General features: G+C 39.0%; 1 protein-coding gene across 8 annotated transcripts in view; it reads right to left on the bottom strand.

The window, feature by feature from the left end:
* Positions 1-22,374, bottom strand: part of UBR2 (ubiquitin protein ligase E3 component n-recognin 2) — a 138,134-nt gene that overhangs the window by 99,844 nt on the left and 15,916 nt on the right. For 7 of the 8 annotated variants that reach the window (XM_007972558.3, XM_073005990.1, XM_007972552.3 and 4 more), the window contains exons 3-4: positions 9,437-9,515; positions 7,328-7,441 (exon numbers count right to left, since the gene is read on the bottom strand). The exons of the other annotated variant lie outside the window; for it this stretch is intronic. In XM_007972558.3, the coding sequence (XP_007970749.2) occupies positions 7,328-7,441; positions 9,437-9,515 (193 nt within the window). The remainder of the gene's footprint in view (positions 1-7,327; positions 7,442-9,436; positions 9,516-22,374) is intronic. 8 annotated transcript variants of the gene reach the window in all.

Here is a 22,374-nt window from a genome sequence, read left to right as displayed (position 1 = left end):
GCCGGGAGTGTCCCACACCCACGGAGCCTCCCTCATTGCTAGCACAGCAGTCTGTGATCTACCGGCAAGGCAGCAGCGAGGCTGGGGGAGGGGCGCCCGCCATTGCTGAGGCTTAAGTAGGTAAACAAAGCTGCTGGGAAGCTCGAACTGGGTGGAGCTCACAGCAGCTCAAGGAAACCTGCCTGTCTCTGTAGACTCCACCTCTGGGGACAGGGCACAGTAAATAATAACAAACGCAGCAGCTCTGCAGACGCAAACGACTCTGTCTGACAGCTTTGAAGAGAGCAGTGGATCTCCCAACACGGAGGTTGAGATCTGAGAAGGGACAGACTCCCTGCTCAAGTGGGTCCCTGACCCCTGAGTAGCCTAACTGGGAGACATCCCCCACTAGGGGCAGTCTGACACCCCACACCTCACAGGGTGGAGTACACCCCTGAGAGGAAGATTCCAAAGCAAGAATCAGACAGGTACACTCGCTGTTCAGAAATATTCTATCTTCTGCAGCCTCTGCTGCTGATACCCAGGCAAACAGGGTCTGGAGTGGACCTCAAGCAATCTCCTACAGCTACAACCTACAGCTGAGGATCCTGACTGTTAGAAGGAAAACTATCAAACAGCAAGGACACCTACACCAAAACCCCATCAGTACATCACCATCATCAAAGACCAGAGGCAGATAAAACCACAAAGATGGGGAGAAAGCAGGGCAGAAAAGCTGGAAATTCAAAAAATAAGAGCGCATCTCCCCCGGCAAAGGAGCGCAGCTCATCGCCAGCAACGGATCAAAGCTGGACGGAGAATGACTTCGACGAGATGAGAGAAGAAGGCTTCAGTCCATCAAATTTCTCAGAGCTAAAGGAGGAATTACGTACCCAGCGCAAAGAAACTAAAAATCTTGAAAAAAAAGTGGAAGAATTGATGGCTAGAGTAATTAATGCAGAGAAGCTCACAAACAAAATGAAAGAGACGAAAACCATGGCACGAGAAATACGTGACAAATGCACAAGCTTCAGTAACCGTCTCGATCAACTGGAAGAAAGAATGTCAGCGATGGAGGATCAAATGAATGAAATGAAGCGAGAAGAGAAACCAAAAGAAAAAAGAAGAAAAAGAAATGAACAAAGCCTGCAAGAAGTATGGGATTATGTAAAAAGACCAAATCTACATCTGATTGGGGTGCCTGAAAGTGATGGGGAAAATGGAACCAAGTTGGAAAACACTCTTCAGGATATCATCCAGGAGAACTTCCCCAACCTAGTAGGGCAGGCCAACATTCAAATCCAGGAAATACAGAGAACGCCACAAAGATACTCCTCGAGAAGAGCAACTCCAAGACACATAATTGCCAGATTCACCAAAGTTGAAATGAAGGAAAAAATCTTAAGGGCAGCCAGAGAGAAAGGTCGGGTTACCCACAAAGGGAAGCCCATCAGACTAACAGCAGATCTCTCGGCAGAAACTCTTCAAGCCAGAAGAGAGTGGGGGCCAATATTCAACATTCTTAAAGAAAAGAATTTTAAACCCAGAATTTTATATCCAGCCAAACTAAGTTTCATAAGTGAAGGAGAAATAAAATCCTTTACAGATAAGCAAATGCTTAGAGATTTTGTCACCACTAGGCCTGCCTTACAAGAGACCCTGAAGGAAGCACTAAACATGGAAAGGAACAACCGGTACCAGCCATTGCAAAAACATGCCAAAATGTAAAGACCATCAAGGCTAGGAAGAAACTGCATCAACTAACGAGCAAAATCACCAGTTAATATCATAATGGCAGGATCAAGTTCACACATAACAATCTTAACCTTAAATGTAAATGGACTAAATGCTCCAATTAAAAGACACAGACTGGCAAACTGGATAAAGAGTCAAGACCCATCAGTCTGCTGTATTCAGGAGACCCATCTCACACGCAGAGACATACATAGGCTCAAAATAAAGGGATGGAGGAAGATTTACCAAGCAAATGGAGAACACAAAAAAGCGGGGGTTGCAATACTAGTCTCTGATAAAACAGACTTTAAACCATCAAAGATCAAAAGAGACAAAGAAGGCCATTACATAATGGTAAAGGGATCAATTCAACAGGAAGAGCTAACTCTCCTAAATATATATGCACCCAATACAGGAGCACCCAGATTCATAAAGCAAGTCCTTAGAGACTTACAAAGAGACTTAGACTCCCATACAATAATAATGGGAGACTTCAACACTCCACTGTCAACATTAGACAGATCAACGAGACAGAAAGTTAACAAGGATATCCAGGAATTGAACTCATCTCTGCAGCAAGCAGACCTAATAGACATCTATAGAACTCTCCACCCCAAATCAACAGAATATACATTCTTCTCAGCACCACATCGTACTTACTCCAAAATTGACCACATAATCGGAAGTAAAGCACTCCTCAGCAAATGTGCAAGAACAGAAATTATAACAAACTGTCTCTCAGACCACAGTGCAATCAAATTAGAACTCAGGACTAAGAAACTCAATCAAAACCGCTCAACTACATGGAAACTGAACAACCTGCTCCTGAATGACTACTGGGTACATAACGAAATGAAGGCAGAAATAAAGATGTTCTTTGAAACCAATGAGAACAAAGATACAACATACCAGAATCTCTGGGACACATTTAAAGCAGTGTGTAGAGGGAAATTTATAGCACTAAATGCCCACAAGAGAAAGCAGGAAAGATCTAAAATTGACACTCTAACATCGCAATTAAAAGAACTAGAGAAGCAAGAGCAAACACATTCGAAAGCTAGCAGAAGGCAAGAAATAACTAAGATCAGAGCAGAACTGAAGGAGATAGAGACACAAAAAACCCTCCAAAAAATCAATGAATCCAGGAGTTGGTTTTTTGAAAAGATCAACAAAATTGACAGACCACTAGCAAGACTAATAAAGAAGAAAAGAGAGAAGAATCAAATCGACGCAATTAAAAATGATAAAGGGGATATCACCACCGACCCCACAGAAATACAAACTACCATCAGAGAATACTATAAACACCTCTACGCAAATAAACTGGAAAATCTAGAAGAAATGGATAATTTCCTGGACACTTACACTCTTCCAAGACTAAACCAGGAAGAAGTTGAATCCCTGAATAGACCAATAGTAGGCTCTGAAATTGAGGCAATAATTAATAGCCTACCAACCAAAAAAAGTCCAGGACCAGATGGATTCACAGCTGAATTCTACCAGAGGTACAAGGAGGAGCTGGTACCATTCCTTCTGAAACTATTCCAATCAATAGAAAAAGAGGGAATCCTCCCTAACTCATTTTATGAGGCCAACATCATCCTGATACCAAAGCCTGGCAGAGACACAACAAAAAAAGAGAATTTTAGACCAATATCCCTGATGAACATCGATGCAAAAATCCTCAATAAAATACTGGCAAACCGGATTCAGCAGCACATCAAAAAGCTTATCCACCATGATCAAGTGGGCTTCATCCCTGGGATGCAAGGCTGGTTCAACATTCGCAAATCAATAAACATAATCCAGCATATAAACAGAACCAAAGACAAGAACCACATCATTATCTCAATAGATGCAGAAAAGGCTTTTGACAAAATTCAACAGCCCTTCATGCTAAAAACGCTCAATAAATTCGGTATTGATGGAACGTACCTCAAAATAATAAGAGCTATTTATGACAAACCCACAGCCAATATCATAATGAATGGGCAAAAACTGGAAAAATTCCCTTTGAAAACTGGCACAAGACAGGGATGCCCTCTCTCACCACTCCTATTCAACATAGTGTTGGAAGTTCTGGCTAGGGCAATCAGGCAAGAGAAAGAAATCAAGGGGATTCAGTTAGGAAAAGAAGAAGTCAAATTGTCCCTGTTTGCAGACGACATGATTGTATATTTAGAAAACCCCATTGTCTCAGCCCAAAATCTCCTTAAGCTGATCAGCAACTTCAGCAAAGTCTCAGGATACAAAATTAATGTGCAAAAATCACAAGCATTCTTATACACCAGTGACAGTCAAACAGAGAGCCAAATCAGGAATGAACTTCCATTCACAATTGCTTCAAAGAGAATAAAATACCTAGGAATCCAACTTACAAGGGATGTAAAGGACCTCTTCAAGGAGAACTACAAACCACTGCTCAGTGAAATCAAAGAGGACACAAACAAATGGAAGAACATACCATGCTCATGGATAGGAAGAATCAATATCGTGAAAATGGCCATACTGCCCAAGGTAATTTATAGATTCAATGCCATCCCCATCAAGCTACCAATGAGCTTCTTCACAGAATTGGAAAAAACTGCTTTAAAGTTCATATGGAACCAAAAAAGAGCCCGCATCTCCAAGACAATCCTAAGTCAAAAGAACAAAGCTGGAGGCATCACGCTACCTGACTTCAAACTCTACTACAAGGCTACAGTAACCAAAACAGCATGGTACTGGTACCAAAACAGAGATATAGACCAATGGAACAGAACAGAGTCCTCAGAAATAATACCACACATCTACAGCCATCTGATCTTTGACAAACCTGAGAGAAACAAGAAATGGGGAAAGGATTCCCTATTTAATAAATGGTGCTGGGAAAACTGGCTAGCCATAAGTAGAAAGCTGAAACTGGATCCTTTCCTTACTCCTTATACGAAAATTAATTCAAGATGGATTAGAGACTTAAATGTTAGACCTAATACCATAAAAATCCTAGAGGAAAACCTAGGTAGAACCATTCAGGACATAGGCATGGGCAAAGACTTCATGTCTAAAACACCAAAAGCAACAGCAGCAAAAGCCAAAATTGACAAATGGGATCTCATCAAACTAAAGAGCTTCTGCACAGCAAAAGAAACTACCATCAGAGTGAGCAGGCAACCTACAGAATGGGAGAAAATTTTTGCAATCTACTCATCTGACAAAGGGCTAATATCCAGAACCTACAAAGAACTCAAACAAATTTACAAGAAAAAAACAAACAACCCCATCCAAAAGTGGGCAAAGGATATGAACAGACATTTCTCAAAAGAAGACATTCATACAGCCAACAGACACATGAAAAAATGCTCATCATCACTGGCCATCAGAGAAATGCAAATCAAAACCACAATGAGATACCATCTCACACCAGTTAGAATGGCGATCATTAAAAAGTCAGGAAACAACAGGTGCTGGAGAGGATGTGGAGAAATAGGAACACTTTTACACTGTTGGTGGGATTGTAAACTAGTTCAACCATTATGGAAAACAGTATGGCGATTCCTCAAGGATCTAGAACTAGATGTACCATATGACCCAGCCATCCCATTACTGGGTATATACCCAAAGGATTATAAATTATGCTGCTATAAGGACACATGCACACGTATGTTTATTGCAGCACTATTCACAATAGCAAAGACTTGGAATCAACCCAAAGGTCCATCAGTGACAGATTGGATTAAGAAAATGTGGCACATATACACCATGGAATACTATGCAGCCATAAAAAAGGATGAGTTTGTGTCCTTTGTAGGGACATGGATGCAGCTGGAAACCATTATTCTTAGCAAACTATCACAAGAACAGAAAACCAAACACCGCATGTTCTCACTCGTAGGTGGGAACTGAACAATGAGATCACTTGGACTCGGGAAGGGGAACATCACACACCGGGGCCTATCATGGGGAGGGGGGAGGGGGGAGGGATTGCATTGGGAGTTATACCTGATGTAAATGACGAGTTGATGGGTGCAGCACACCAACATGACACAAGTATACATATGTAGCAAACCTGCACATTGTGCACATGTACCCTACAACTTGAAGTTTAATAATAATAAATAAATTTAAAAAAAAAAAAAAACTTTGGTCATTCTGATAAAATATATTTGACCTGTAGGGTATGGGTACCAGGAAAAACTTTTTTTTTTTTTTTTTTTTTTAAAGACAGGGTCATGATCTTGGCTTACTGCAACCTCTGCCTCCCATGGCTCAAGCGGATCCCACTTCAGCACCCCCAACCCAAGTGGCCGGGACCACAGGGGCGTGCCACCACACCCAACTAATTTTTGTATTTTTTGTAGGGATGGGGTTTTGCCATTTGCCTAGGCTGGTCTCAAACTCCTGGGTTAAAGTGATCCACCCGCTTTGGCTTCCCAAAGTGTTGGAATTATAGGTGTGAGCCACTCTGCCCGGCTGAGGAAGGACTATTAACGTCCACTTGCCCCAAATCTGTATCAGGCCTACTAACAAGGTAGAAGTACTTGGGTGTACCTATTCCCCTGCCATTTAGAAATAATAAAATCTGAAAGAAGGATCTCGAACTACACAACAAATTGTCATAAAATGTAGCAGAAGAGGGACTGCCACAGGTTGGTTAATGGATACAAGAACAAAGCTATACAGGAAGAATGAGTTCTAATGTTTTATAGCACTATAGCATGACTATAATTAACAATTTACTGTATATTTTCAAATAGCTAGAAGAGCGGATGGTGAAAGTTTCCAATACTACATAATGTTAAATGTTTGAGGTGATGGATATGCTAATTACCCTGATTTGATCATTACACATTGTATATATGTATCAAAATATCACACTGTGTCCCATAAATAACACACTGTATCCCATAAATATATACAATTATTGTCAATTAAAAATAATAAAACATAATCTATTGTAGCATACCATTGAAAGATTTTATCATTGTATAATTATAGTTAAGTGAGTTATTAGAAATATATGGAAAGGTGTTGAAGTTTAAAAAAAGCACAGGGATTTAAGCATTTATTTTGTGGGAGTCTACTATTCCATTAGAAATCCATTTAAGAAAAATAATGCAGGATCAACAATTTGAAAAACATAGTGAGCAGTGGGAATTATTTGTACTGAGCCATCACCACCACACATGGTCCCATCACATAACCAATGATAATGGAAACCAGGAGATGATGATTGGGATTGGCTATCATGTACGGTAACAGAAAAGAAAGCTATCTGGCTCCAAAAGTCTTTGTAATAATAAAGATATACAAAACTCAACTTAGTTAACTGGTCTACACATATGGGAAAAATAATCCTCTCAATCATAAATTAGTACTCAAATAAACTTCAAGTATGCTTAAAACAAAACCCCAACCAAATAAAAAATCAAAATTAAACGAAATTTCCAGAATTTCAACTGTGTACTATTAGCAACCATAGAGCATCCACAAAATGCAAAGAACTTTCAAAGTAAACTAGTCACTGTCAATAGTGGAAGTACTATTTGCTTATCCATTTCTCACATCATCTAATGACTATTTCTAAAAATATTTCAAACTTGGGTTAAAAACAACTTTGTGAAAATGCTTTTACCTCTTCTTCCTCAATTTCAGAGGTGTTAAGTTCATGTTTTTGACAGTAAGGACCCTCTTTCCAAGCTTCAGTGTCACCACAGTCACAGAAACCTCCACCTCCTGATGTTGTCATCTTGGAAAAAAATTGTAAAGTATCTTGTCAATAAATATTTACCGAGGGCCATCAGATAATAAATAAGAATATCAAGTGCTAAGGAAATACCATTGCTTAAGTGTTTAATTTCTTTGGAGTCATAAAATCAGATAAAATGCCAAACCTCTCAATGCTTTAAAGTTTATTTTAAATAAGCTTATAAACTAATCGAAGTGATTTCAAAATAAAATAAGCTACTTTGTAATGTTAGCTACAGATATTTAAAAGAGGATATGTTTGCCTATATGACTTCCTTAATTAGGAAAATCATGAGGATCACAAGGGTTTTCCTGCTGGGTTTTGGTTAAATTGGTATAATGCTGGTATCTACGCTACAGGTTGTGATGCTATAAACACAATAGACTCAGGGGTTATACAGATTCCTAGAGCTGTTGTCTCCTAGAGTCTAAGAGTGCTGCATTTGCTTTGGAGAAATTAACCAACAAAGACTAAAGAAATAGTTAATTTTTCTTCTCTAATACTCCCTAAATAGCCACTCTTTGAAAGGACAGGTAATAGGGGCTCAGGAAATACAAAAGTAGACTGCCTAATAATAAAAACTCTTCACCACCTGCAAGGTTCAGGAATTATTCACACTTCCTTAAGACAGGGCAATGATTTGAGAAATCTGGCATCACAGAACGAGAATTAATAATTGGTAGACTAGAAATTCTGCTTTTCTTAAGATAGTATGAGGAAGCGCTTACTAACAGGTATTAGATACAGCAAATTTTAGAATAAGCCCTCTTATATTCTGCCCAAAGTAAGTATTTGTGTTATACATCACAATATAATTAATGTAACCCCATAAATGACAACTATTCCCAGGGAATGCAAAGATATATGCCAAGAAACGTGGGTAGGAGTCATTTGGAAAATGACACGTGCTTGTTCCAGTTACCAAACATAGGCAGAACAGCTGAAAGGAAACTGGGCCTCTTTTACTGATTTATGAGACTGATGAACAGATAAGAATGTGTAAATAGCCCAATTTTGTAGCTGGTTATTTATTTATTTTTATTTTTTATTTTTGGATGGAGTCTCGCTCTGTTGCCTAGGCTGGAGTGCAGTGGCACGATCTCAGCTCACTGCAACCTCCACCTCCCAGGTTTACGCGATTCTCCTGCCTCAGCCTCCCGAGTAGCTGGGATTACAGGCATGCGCCACCATGCCTGGCTAATTTTTGTATTTTTTGTAGAGATGGGGTTTCACCATGTTGGCCAGGATGGTGTTGATCTCCTGACCTCATGATCTGCCCGCCTTGGCCTCCCAAAGTGCTGAGATTATAGGCATGAGCCACTGTGCCCGGCCCTGTAGCTGTTTTAGTTCATTATTATGAACTCTTGGGTAGAGTAAATAAAAACAAACAGAAGGAAAAGTTCTGACCCAGGACAGCTCCTGAATTAAGAATAATGTTAAAATATTCCTTCTCTACCATTCTATTTTACGATTAGGGTGAAAAGTTCCATCTAACAGCAGTTCCCTAGCCTTTGAATCTCCATGGTCTGTCTTCAATTTCCAATAGAGGAACCAGGACAGGATTTGGAATAATCTGTATTTATCTGTGTCCCTGACTTAAAAGCAAACAAACATACCTGATTTTTGAAAAGTACTGACAACATTACAGCAGTGAAAAAATAATAAACTGGTGGGTCTTATGTGCTGGAGTTGGGTCTTCTCCTACACTGTAATAGATACCTCTTTAATAAACATTAAAAAATAGCAAAAACAAACTAGTTGAAAACCAATGCAGAAGAGCTGATATCTCTATTATCTTTTTTAAATCATATGCTCCAAGAAGTGTGGATTCATAATTTGTTTCTACACTGCCATCCTATGTCCAGTGGTATTTAAATAAACACACTGTTTAAACCCCTCCCCCCCATTTTAGTGTTAAATCTTTGCATTTTGAAAAGAAAGAAATTTATTATAAAATACAATACTGGGCATGGTTATTATGTGGACATTACTAACCCTATATCGATGATCTCTGTGAATACTTCCCAAAAAGCACTCCATGCACAAAACACAAGTTGGATCAACTGCACAGTCTCTGTAAAGTTAAAGAAAAAAAAAAAATCAGAGTGTCAGAAAATAACTATATATTTCACGACAGAATTATTTCAAATTGGAATCCATCCTAAAAGAATGAAAATAGTGAAGTTTTTTGGTGTTTTAAAAAAGGAAATATCATTCCCAAAGATCTGTCAGATCTTTTGATCAATGAAAGCAGTTTAAGGAACTGCTTCTCCATAACGGATGTGTACATATTATTAGAACAGTAAATTTTAATGTAATGGTGTGTTTTCCCATAGATTTGTAGAAATCACATTACACATTAAAACACATAGATGTATATGGAATAGATTCAAAATATTTATGAATTCTTAAGATTCATATATTGGAATTTCAAATAACTTCTTCCAAACAGGTATTTGAGACCAACGGTCTTCAAAGCGATATGTATGCATTCCTAGAAAGGCAAAAATATCAACTGAAATGTAAGAAGACAATATTTGAACTTACGTTTCTACTTAAATTTTAACTAAAAAGGGAAATTAAACATTCTATGGGTTCACTGCACAGGATGATATAGGTCTCCTCACATGGCTCCTATTTCTGGTATTCGCACAACACATATGGCCCATGAGCTATCCTGACTGAACAGTAAGGGTTTCAAAAGGTTGCTTGGGGTACCCTGAGTTGTTTCATTTGCTTTCTTCATACTACCAGTTAGATACATTTATAGATCATATCTTAAGAGAATCTAGACAATTCCATGAAATGAAATGGGGATTGTAAAATAAGAAATCTATGTTGGTTCCTGCCCCTGGTTCCTGACGCCAGGCTCCTAAAACTCTTGTAGATAAGGGTGTTAGCAGATGTGCTAAAATTTAGTCTTTAACCCTAGTTACAGACACAGAAATCCCCTGGGTGACACAAGAGTCTTTTGTTCTTTTTATTGAGCCAGGCTGGAGGGCAGTGGCACGCTCATGGCTCATTGCAGCCTCAACCTCTTGGGCTCAAGCAATCCTCCCACCTCAGCCTCCCTGGTAGCTGGGAGTACAAGTACATGCCACCATGCTGGGCTCATTTCTGTATCTTTTGTAGAGATGGGGTTTTACCACGTTCCCAGATTGGTCTCCAACTCCTGGGCTCAAGCAATCCTCCTTCCTCAACCTCCCAAAGTGCTGAGATTACAGGTATCTGTAATCTCACTGTGCCTGGCCAAATCTTTTGTTCTAAAAGGCTGGAAGCTTCAAGACAGCTTTAGGATGGAAGCTGGTTGCCAAGGGAACCAAGCATAGGATTAAAGGGTTGAAACTTTCAGCCCCACCCCCACTTCGGGGGACTGGTGAACTGATCGGGAGTGGCCGATGTAATCAATCACGGTTATGTAATGAAGTCTCCACAAAAATCCAAAAGGATTGGGTTGGAAGAGCTTCCAAATTTCTTTTTTGAGCGGAGTCTCACTGTTACCCAGGTTGGAGTGCAGTGATGTGATCTCAGCTCACTGCAGCCTCCGCCTCCCCTGTTCAAGTAATTCTCCTGCTTCAGTCTCCCGAGTAGCTGGGACTACAGATGTGTGCCACCACGCACAGCTAATTTCTGTGTTTTCAGTATAGATGAGGTTTTGCCATGTTGGCCAGGCTGGTCTCGAACTCCTGGCCTCAAGTGACCTGCCTGCCTCGGCCTCCCAAAGTGCTGGCATTACAGGTATGGGCCACCGTGCCTGGCCTAATTCTCTTTTCTATTCCACTCATCTATGTCTATCTTTATGCCAGTACTATACAGATTAATTTGTAATTGTTCTGTCTGTACTTGAAAGAATACACATTCTCTTGGGGCAGAGTTCTCTAGATATTTGATAGCAAGTTTATTAATTTTATTGTTCAAATCTTAGATCACTCTGCTTTTTAATCTTCTTTATCACTTCCTGTGAGGAAGGTGTTAAAAGTCTTTAACTAGAATTGTTGATTTTTCCATTTCTCCCTGCAGTCCTACTAGTTATCACTTGATATATACCAAAGCTGTTTACAGTCTACAGTTAGGTGCATAAATGTTCATTATGGATATTTTTTCTTTACCTACTGTTCTCTTTACCAGCATACAATGTCTATTTGTGTCTTTTATATGAAAACTGCTACTTTTTCTTTTGTATCATATTATTTGCCTGGTATTTTTTTTCTTAACCGTTTCTCTTCCTACTTTCAATGACTTTCTATTTTAGTTTGCCTCTTATAGACAATATTTGTGTATGTTTAAATATCAATCTGAGAGTCACTTTTTGCTTTCATATAAAGAAAAGTAAAGCTAGAGCCTTGTTCTCATTTAGCCATCATTTAACAGAAAAGACAACTGTATACAGTTATAGTATTGTTGACTACTGTATTAAAAGTATGTAGGGCCAAAGCCAGTGCATCTAGAGCACTCAAGGATCCCCGAGATCTTAGTGATTTGTCTAAAGTCATCATCTCCAAGCTTTTACAATCATATACCCTTTTATTAAAATGTTTTGAGTATGCAGTATCTATCTCTATGTAAATATATTCATATTACACATATATTATTTTATATAATATTAATACATGTAATAATTAGTTACTCAATTATACTACTGTGTAACTGGAGTCTTAGGAATGGAACAAAGGCAGAAAAAATATTTGAAGAAATAATAACCTAAACTTACCAATTTGGTGGAAGACATCAGCTAAAAACAAACCTCAAGAGAATACAAAAAAGATATTTAGGCCTATCATAGTCAAACTGCTAATATTAAAAAATAACAAGAAAATCTTTAAGGCAGCTAGAAAAAACCAACATATTTCACACAAGGTAACAAAGATATGCGAGTAACAGCTAACATCAACAAAACGACGGAGTTCAGAACACATTGGATCAAGATCTTTAAAATGTTGAAAAGGAAAAAAACCAGAAAACAGTCTATCCAGACTTAAATATTCAGGAAAAATATCCTTCAAAAATGAGTACAAACAATCTGAACAGGCCTATATCTAATAAAGAAATTGAGTCAATAACTAATAACCTTCACAACCAAAAGCACTAGGTTCGCATGGGTTCACTGGTGAATTCTATCAAATGGTTAAGGAAGAAATTACATTAATTCTATGCAATCTCTTCTAGAAGACAGAAGCAGAGGGAATACTTCCTAACTCATTCTATTAGGCCAGTATCGCTCTAATGTCAAAATCAGACACAGACAATTCAAGAAAAATACAGACCAATCTGCTTCATGAAAATAACAAAGTATTAGCAAATTGAATCCAACAACGTATAAAAAGAATTCTACACTATGACCAAGTAGAATTTATCCCATGTATGCTAGGCTGGCTCAACATCTGAAAATCATGTAAATCTATCACATTAACAGGCTAAAGAAGAAAAATTACACACAGAAAAGCATTTGATAGTCGGTACAGTGGCTCACACCGGTAATCCCAGCACTTTGGGAGGCTGAGGTGAGAGGACTGCTTGAAGCCAGGAGTTAGACCACTTGGGGCAACAAAGTAAGACTCCATCTCTGCAAAAATTTTTTATAAAAATTAGCTGGGTGTGATGGTGCGCCTGTAGTCCCAGCTAAGAGGCTGAAGGATCCCAAGTCCAGGCGTTTAAGGCTGCAGTGAGCTATGATCTCGCTACTGCACTCCAGCCTGGGCGACTCTAACTCTGTCTTTGGAAGAAAAAAAAGGATTTGACAAAATGCAATGCCCATTCATAATAAAAACTCTCGGCAGAAGAGGAATATTGAGGAATATTTCTCAACTTGATAAGAAATATCTACAAAAAACCTACAGCTAATATCACTTAATGGCGAGAAATTTATGCTTGTTTATGCTTGTGAGGTGACTTGCGCAGGACCCCTAGACAGCCTCAGTATAGGGCTAGTTACCAGAAAGACCACAACCAAGAGGGCTGGAGCTTTCAGACTCACTCACCAAAATCTGGGAAGAGGGGAGGCGTGGGGCTGGAGATTAAGCTCTTTATTACAAAAACTCTTTTTTGTTGTTGTTGTTTTGTTTCTTGGGATAGGGTCTAGCTCTGTCACCCAGGCTGGAGTGCAGTGTGGCCTGATCACAGCTCACTGCAACCTTAAACTCCTGGGTTTGAGCAATCCTCCCACTTCAGCCTCCCGAGTAGCTGGAACTACAGGCTCAAGCCACGATACCTGGCTATTTTTCCTTTGTAGAGACAGCATCTTGGTATATTGCCCAAGCTAGTCTTAAACTTCTAGCTTCAAGTGATTCTCCTACCTCAGTTTTCCAAAGTGCTGGGATTACAGGCATGAGCCACCATGCCTGGCCCCTATAAAAATTCAACAAGGTTTAATGAACTTCCAAGTTGCTGGAACTTCACCCTGGGACTGAGGTGCTAGGAGGGTGGTATGCCCAGAAAGGGCATGGAAGCTCCTCACCCTTTCTCCAACACCTTGCTGTATTAAGTCTCTTCCATCTGGCTGTTCTTCTGTATCCTTTATATATATATATATATATATATTTTTTTTTTTTTTTTTTTTGAGACGGAGTCTCGCTCTGTCGCCCAGGCTGGAGTGCAATGGCCGGATCTCAGCTCACTGCAAGCTCTGACTCCCGGGTTTACGCCATTCTCCTGCCTCAGCCTCCCGAGTAGCTGGGACTACAGGCGCCCGCCACCTCGTCCGGCTAGTTTTTTGTATTTTTTAGTAGAGACAGGGTTTCACCATATTAGCCAGGATGGTCTCGATCTCCTGACCTCGTGATCCACCCGTCTCGGCCTCCCAAAGTGCTGGGATTACAGGCTTGAGCCACCGCGCCTGGCCCTGTATCCTTTATAATATCTGTAAGCTATCCTAGCAACTTAATCCAATCCAAGGAAGAGCTAATGGAGACCCCAATTAATAGCCAGTCAATCAGCAGTATAGGTGACCACTAATTGCAACTGGTGTTGAAAGTAGGGGGCAGACTTGTGCGACTGAGCTCTTAGCCTTTGGATTCTGACAACACCAGGTAGACAGAGTCAGAGTTGAACTGAATTAAATCGTAAGATATCCAGCCAGAATTCAGAGTTGGAGAAATCCTTAGAGTAAAAAAACTCACATACCTGGTGTCAGAAGTGTTGCATGAGAATGTAGAGAAAGAGTATGTTTTTCCCAGAATAAAAAATGGGAGAAAAAATAAGCGCAAAATAAAAACATTTTCAGATGAGATTGGGCACATTCAGGGTGGTATGGCCATAGACAACAAAAACATTTTCAGATAAACATAAACTGAGATAACTAATAATTAGTATCCACAGTAAAAGTCAACAACAATGGTCCACAGCCTCTGGTTCAACCTGCAACATAAGAATGATTTTTACATGTTTAAACAGCTATTTAAAAAAAGAAGGCAGCTGGGCTTGGTGGCTCATGCCTGTAATCCCAGAACTTTGAGAGGCTGAGGCGGGAGGATCGCTTGAGTCCAGGAGTTCGAGACCAGTTCTGGCAAAACGGTGAGACCCTATCTCTACAAAAAATTTAAAAAGTAGCCGGGTATGGTGGCATGCACCTGTAGTCTCAGCTACTTGGGAGGCTGAGGTGAGAGGATTGCTTGAACCTGGGAGGTCAAAGCTGTAGTAAGCTGTGGTTATGCCTCTGTATTCCAGCCTGGGAAATGGACAGAGCAAGACCCCATCTCAAAAAAAGAAAGAAAAAAAAATTAAAAGAAGAAGAATATGCAACAAAGACTGCAAATGTATTTTCTACTTGGATCTTTACAGAAAAAGCTTCCTAACCTCTAGTCCAGGAAAGAATGAAGATCTCTGGGAACAAGATATATATGGGTTAATATTAATGGTTATACGTATGTTTTCCTGTCTTTCCTTAATGTCTTTGAAAGACTAATGTGTCTTTTAAAAGACAGCAAAATTTGTAACATTGCATTATAAGGTTTATAACATTTTGGCCATGCACAGTGACTCATGCCTGTAATCCCAGCACTTTGGGAGGCTGAGGCAGGTGGATTACCTGAGGTCAGGAATTCAAGACTAGCCTGGCCAACATGGTGAAACCCTGTCTCTACTAAAATTACAAAAATTAGCCAGGTATGGTGGTGGATGCCTGTAATCCCAGCTATTCGGGAGGCTGAGGCAGGAGAATTGCTTGAGTCTTGGAGGCGAGGTTGCAGTGAGCCGAGATTGTGCCATTGTACTCCTGCCTGGGTGGCAAAGTGAAACTCTGTCTCAAAAAAAAAAAAAAAAAAAAAAAAAAAAAAGTTTACAGGTGCAATATACATGACAAGAAGCACAAAGGATGAGAGGAATAAATGTAACTATAAATGCAAGGTTCGTTTATTTTACACGAGGTTGTAAAAACAGACTTTGATAAGTTAAAGATGCATATTACAATCCCTAGAATCACCATTTTAAAACATGCGAGAGAACAGCTAAAAAGCCAAAAAAAGAATAAAAACGAAATGCTACAATTTTAATTAGCCCAAAAGGCAGCATACAATTAGGAACAGAGGAACAAAAAGAAAAAAAAAAAAAAGACAGAAAACAAATAGCAATGGTAGACCTAAATCAACAAATAAATTAATAATTATAAGCATATCAATTACATCAAATAACTGCAAAATATACCTTCTTTTCAAATGCACATGGAATAAGACTGACCATGTTGCCAAACCATAAAACAAGTTTCAAGTTTTGTTTGTTGAGACAAGGCCTGACTGTGTTACCCAGGTTAGAGTACAATGAATTGTACAATCTCAGTTCACTGCGACCTCCGCCTCCTGGGCTCAACTCAACCTCCCACATAGCTGGGACTACAGGTGTGCTCCACCATGCCCAGCTAATTTCTGTATTTTTTTTGGTAGAGATGGGGTTTCGACATGTTGTCCAGGCTGGTCTTGAACTCCTGGGCTCAAGCTACCCACACAATTTAGCCCTCCAAAGTGCCAGGATTACAAGTGTGAGCCACCTTACTGGGCTCATAAAACAAGTTTCAATTAAATTCAAAACTGAAACCTTACAGAATGTGTAATTTTGTTAGAAATAAGCTACAGTATGTTATCTAAGAAAGTCTCAAATACATGGAAGTTAAGCAATGCACTTCTAAATAACCCATGGGTCAAAAAATATAAGAATATAATCCATACTAAGTAGAAGGAAGAATAATAAGAGCAGAAATAAAAAAAAAATAGATAAAAGACAAAAATAACAAAGCTTAAAACTGATTGTTTGAAAATATTAATTAAATTGATTAAAAAGACAAAATATAAATTACTATTATCAGGAATGAAAGAGACATCATTAGAGATACCACAGACATCAAAAGCAAAAGGAAATATGCAAAATTTTATGTCAATTTGACATTATATGAAATATAGTCCTTGAAAAATATATAGTACGAAACTGATAGAAGATGAAATAAAATTATTAAATGCCCTAATAAATATCAAATAAATTGAATTGTTACCAAATACTCCCTTGCAAACAAACCCTAGGCCTTGATGATTTATTTTACTGGTACATTCTATTAAACATTTAAGAAAGTCATACCAATTTTACATAAATACTTCCAGAAATAAGGAAGAAGAAATATATCCCAATTTGTTTTACAAGGCCAGTATAACCCTGACGACCAAGACCAGACAAACATATTACAAGAGAATGCCAGATTGGTATATTCTATAGAATACAGAGACAAAAATCCTTCACACAACATTAATGAGTTGAATCCAGCAATACATAAAAGTTACAACTGATGATAATAGAGCTGGATTCATCCAGTTATAAAAAAATGTGAAAAATCAAACAATGTAATCAACCAAACTAATGGAATAAAAAAGAAAAACTTAAGATCATCTCAATAGATGCAGTAAAGGTACCTGACAACATGCAATAGTCATTTATGATTTTTTTTTTAAAAAACCTAAGTAAACTAAGAATAGAAGGGAACTTCCTCAATGAGATAAAAGTTATATGAGAAAATTATACTTAACATCATACTTCATAGTGAAAGACTGAATTTCTCCCTAAGATTGGGAACAAGGAAAGAATATCCACTTTCACCAGAGCAATGAAGCACAAGAAAGAAAGGCAAAAAGATTAGAAAAGAAAAAGTAAAACTGTCTCCATTCATAGAAAACATATACAGAAAAATCCTAAGAAACAAAAAACAAAACAAAAACACCAGCACTAGTAAGTGAATTTAACAAGGTCACAGGGTAAAAGTTAATATCAGAAACCAGTTGTATTTCCTTATAACAGCAGAAAATAAATGGACGCTAAAATTCGGGAAAAATATCATAAATTACTTAGGAATAAATATAACAAAAGGCATGTACAACTTCTATATACAAAGTATAAGACTTTGCTAAAAGGGATTAAAGAAGACCTTAATAAATGGAGAGAGATAAAATGTTTATGGATTTGGCAAACTCAGTATTGTTAAAATGCCAATTTACTCCAAACTAATCTATAGATTCAGTGCAATCCTAATCTTAATCTTGGCAGTCTTTCTTAAAAACAGAAAGTGACAAACTAATTTAATTTATAAAATGCAAAGGACATGAAATAGACAAAACAAACTTTAAAGGAACAAAAATGGAAGACTTACACTAATCAGTTCAAGACTTATTACAAAGCTGCAATAATCAAAGTAATGTCTTTGACATTAGATATATCAATGGATGAATTAGATTACTGTTCAGAAATAGACCCACACTTTATGGTTAAGTGATTTTTTATAAGATATCAAAGCAATTCGACCAGGCGCGGGTGGCTCATGCCTGTAATCTCAGCACTTTGGGAGGCCAAGGCGGGCAGATCACCTGAGGTCGGGAGTTCGAGAACAGCCTGACTAACATGGAGAAACCCCGTCTCCACTAAAAATACAAAATTAGCCAGGCGTGGTGGCGCATGCCCATAATCCAGCTACTTGGGAGGCTGAGACAGAAGAACTGCTTGAACCCGGGAGGCGGAGATTGTGGTAAGCAGAGATAGCGCCACTGCACTCCAGCCTGGGCAACAAGAGCAAAACCCATATCAGAAAAAACAAAAACAAACAAACAAGCAAACAAAATGGCAATTCAATGGGGAGAGGAAGAAATGATGCTGGAACAACTAAATATCCATATGCAGAGAAATGAAACTTAACCTCTATCTACCTCAAGCCATATAAAAAATTGACTTTGAGACAGATCACAGGCCCAGACAAAGTCTAAAATCACAAAGTTTACATGAAAAAATTAGAGAGAGGGCGGGCGCAGTAGCTCATGCCTGCAAATCCCAGCACTTTGGGAGGCGAAGGCGGGCAGATCATTTGAGGTCAGGAGTTCAAGACCAGCCTGACCAACATGGTGAAAACCTGTCTCTACTAAAAACACAAAAAAATTAGCTGGGCGTGGTGGCGCATGCCTGTAGTCCCAGCAACTCAGGAGGCTGAGGCAGGAGAATGGCTTGAACCTGGTAGGTGGAGGTTGCAATGAGCCGAGATTGTGCCACTGCACTCCAGCCTAGGCAATAGAGCAAGACTCGCCTCAGGGGGGAAAAAAAAAAAGAAAAAAAAAAAAGGGCGCTGTGGCTCATGCCTATAATCCCAGCACTTTGGAAGGCTTAGGCGGGTGGATCACCTGAGGTTGGGAATTCGAGACCAGCCTGACCAACATGGGGAAACCCCACCTCTACGAAAAATAGGAAATTAGCTAAGGCTTAGTGGCACATGCCTGTAATCCCAGCTACTTAGGAGGCTGAGGGAGGAGAATCGCTTGAACCCGGGAGGCAGAGGTTGGAGTGAGCCAAGATTGCACCATTGCACTCCAGCCTGAGCAACAGGAGCAAAACTCTGTCTTAAAAAAAAAAAAAAAATCATGGAGACTATTTTTGCCATTTGAGAGAAGGCAGAGATTTATTGGACACAGGAACAATAATCATGGAAAATAAAGTGGTAAACTCAACATCAAAATTAAAAACTTCTGTCATCAAAAGCCACCATATAGACAAGCCACAGACTAGGAGAAAATAGTCACAAAATGAGTCTGACGAAGGACTTGTATTCAGAATACATAAAAAACTCCAAAAGTGAATAAAGATAATGAAAAGATAACCCAAAAATGGACAAAAGACCTTAACAATAACTTCACAAAAGAAGCTGGATGAATGGGCAATAAGCACATGGAAAATTGTCCTTAAGGAAAATTCGGGTATCATTATAGATACCCAAAGAGCACTGAACTTTTTTTTTTAATTTTAAAAAGAAAAAAAGAATTATAATGAGATATCATTAAATAGAATGGCAAATTAAACAGTCTATGTAGTATATGCTGGCAGATAATAGAATAGTACGATGCTTTAAACTTAAATTTAAATGAGGTTATTATTTTAAGGACTTTGTATGTTTTCTGTAAGGAATAATACAATAATTGCAATTAAGAAATATTTCATACTGTATTACACACATTCTTCCTGTTTTGTTAAAAAAAAAAAAAGTCTGACAACATCACCTATTGGTAAGGATATGAAACAACAGGAACTTTCGTACATTACTAGAGGAGAAGATAAAATCATTTTGGAAAAAAGGTTTAGCAGTTTTTATTAAGTTCAACATATACCTGCCCTTTTACCCAGAAATTCTACTCTTAGGAATTTATCCAAGAAAAATTAAAACATATGTCCATAAAAACACTTGAATAAAAATAGTAATGGCCGGGCACGGTGGCTCAAGCCTGTAATCCCAGCACTTTGGGAGGCCGAGACGGGTGGATCACGAGGTCAGGAGATCGAGACCATCCTGGCTAACACGATGAAACCCCGTCTCTACTAAAAAAAATACAAAAAACTAGCCGGGCGATGTGGCGGACGCCTGTAGTCCCAGCTACTCGGGAGGCTGAGGCGGGAGAATGGCGCGAACCCGGGAGGCGGAGCTTGCAGTGAGCTGAGATCCGGCCACTGCACTCCAGCCTGGGCGACAGAGCGAGACTCCGTCTCAAAAAAAAAAAAAATAAAATAAAATAAAAAAAAAAAAAATAAAAAATAAAAATAAAAATAGTAATATCCTGAAACCAATGTATTAAGTAAGAGTATTCACTGCATTATTACAGTTTAGAAGGCCTATCTTATGGTGTCTTAATATAAATAACATTTTTTAGATTCCGAAAATGTATAATTAAAAGTTGCAGATTTTTAACAGTGCAAGATTTATGTTATTTGGTATATAAAACACATTAAAATGTGGTTAAGTACAGAATAACAATGCCTAATATTTTAATGTGTTGTATATTTAAAAAAGAGAAGGTCATAGAAGTTTTATTCATAATAGCCAAAACTTAGAAAAAACTTGAATGTTCATCAACAGAACAACAGATTGTGGGCAACTGTGGCACATTTATACAATGAAATACACTCAGCAATAAAATGGAACCAACTTCTAATAATCATTACATCATGGATAAATCTGACAGACATTATGCTAAGAAGAAGTCAGGCACAAAAGGACTACAATTTCATTTTTATAAGATCTAGAACCAGGCTGGGCGCAGTAGCTCATAGCTATAATAACAACACTTTCGGAGGCTTAGGGGAGAGCCTCACTTGATCCCAGGAGTTCAAGATCAGCCTGGGTAGCAAAGTGAGACCTTGTCTCTACAAAAATTTAGCCAGGTTGCCCGGGCACAATGGCTCATGCCTGTAATCTCAACACTTTGGGAGGCCGAGGTGGTCAGCTCATTTGACGCCTGGAGTTTGAGACCAGGTTGGCCAACGTGGCAAAACCCGGTCTCTACTAAAAATACAAAAATTAGCTGGGCATGGTGGTGCATGCCTGTAATCCCAGCTACTCAGAAGGTTGAAGTGGGAGAATTGCTTGACCCAGGAGGCGGAGGTTGCAGTGAGCTGAGATCATGCCACTGCACTCCAGCCTGGGCGACAAAGCAAGACTCCGTCTCAAAAAAAAAAAAAAGAAAATTTGCCAGCACAGTGACAGACACAGTTACTTGGGAGGCTGAGGCAGGAGGATAGGTTGAATCTGGGAAGTTGAGGCTGCAGTGAGCCATGATTATGCCACTGCACTCCAGCCTGGGCAACAGAGCAAAACCCTGTCAAAAAAAAAATCTAGACCCACCCAAAGTAATCTAAGGTGAAAATATCAACATAGTGGTTACCTAGGGGGCTGGAGCCAATAACAGGGAAATTTCTAGTGAGACAGTAAAGTTCTCTATCTTGATAGTATATAAATTATATAAGGTTAACTGCTGTCAAAAATGTACAATTAAGGCCGGGTGCAGTGGCTCACGCCTGTAATCCCAGCACTTTGGGAGGCTGAGGCAGGCAGATTACGAGGTAAGGAGATCGAGACCATCCTGGCCAACATGGTGAAACTCTGTCTCTACTACAAATACAAAACAAATTAGCTGGGCGTGGTGGCATGCACCTGTAGTCCAAGCTACTCAGGAGGCTGAGGCAGGAAAATCGCTTGAACCCAGCAGGCGGAGGCAGCAGTGAGCCGAGATTGCGTCCCTGCACTCCAGCCTGGGCAACAGCATGAGACTCTGTCTCAAAACAAAACAAAACAAAAAAAAGCACAATTAAGATTTGTCTTTTGACATATGTAAATTTTCCCTTAAGAAAAAACACTCAAAACTCACATAGGCACCAAGACATAAAATTTTAGTAATATAAATTTGAGTTTCCTACCTGAATGGATTACCCCAAAGCCTTCATGGTTCTATTATTTCTTACTATCTAGGCAAAGGCAGCTAGCTATATGCCAAGCTGATGATATCCCCATGTACTTCTACATTTCATTCCGCACCAAACTGAATAATCACAAATCTCCAAAATAAGAACATAAAGCTCATTTTAGACAACTACAGAAATCTAAATTATCTAGAATATATTTACTGCTCACCACCTGTCATTTTCCCAGGTCAGAGACA

Source organism: Chlorocebus sabaeus, chromosome 17 (assembly GCF_047675955.1).
Source record: "Chlorocebus sabaeus isolate Y175 chromosome 17, mChlSab1.0.hap1, whole genome shotgun sequence".
Classification (NCBI taxonomy): Eukaryota; Metazoa; Chordata; class Mammalia; order Primates; family Cercopithecidae; genus Chlorocebus; species Chlorocebus sabaeus.
Note: the sequence above shows the minus strand (reverse complement) of the source record. Positions and strands in the feature narration are given on the sequence as shown.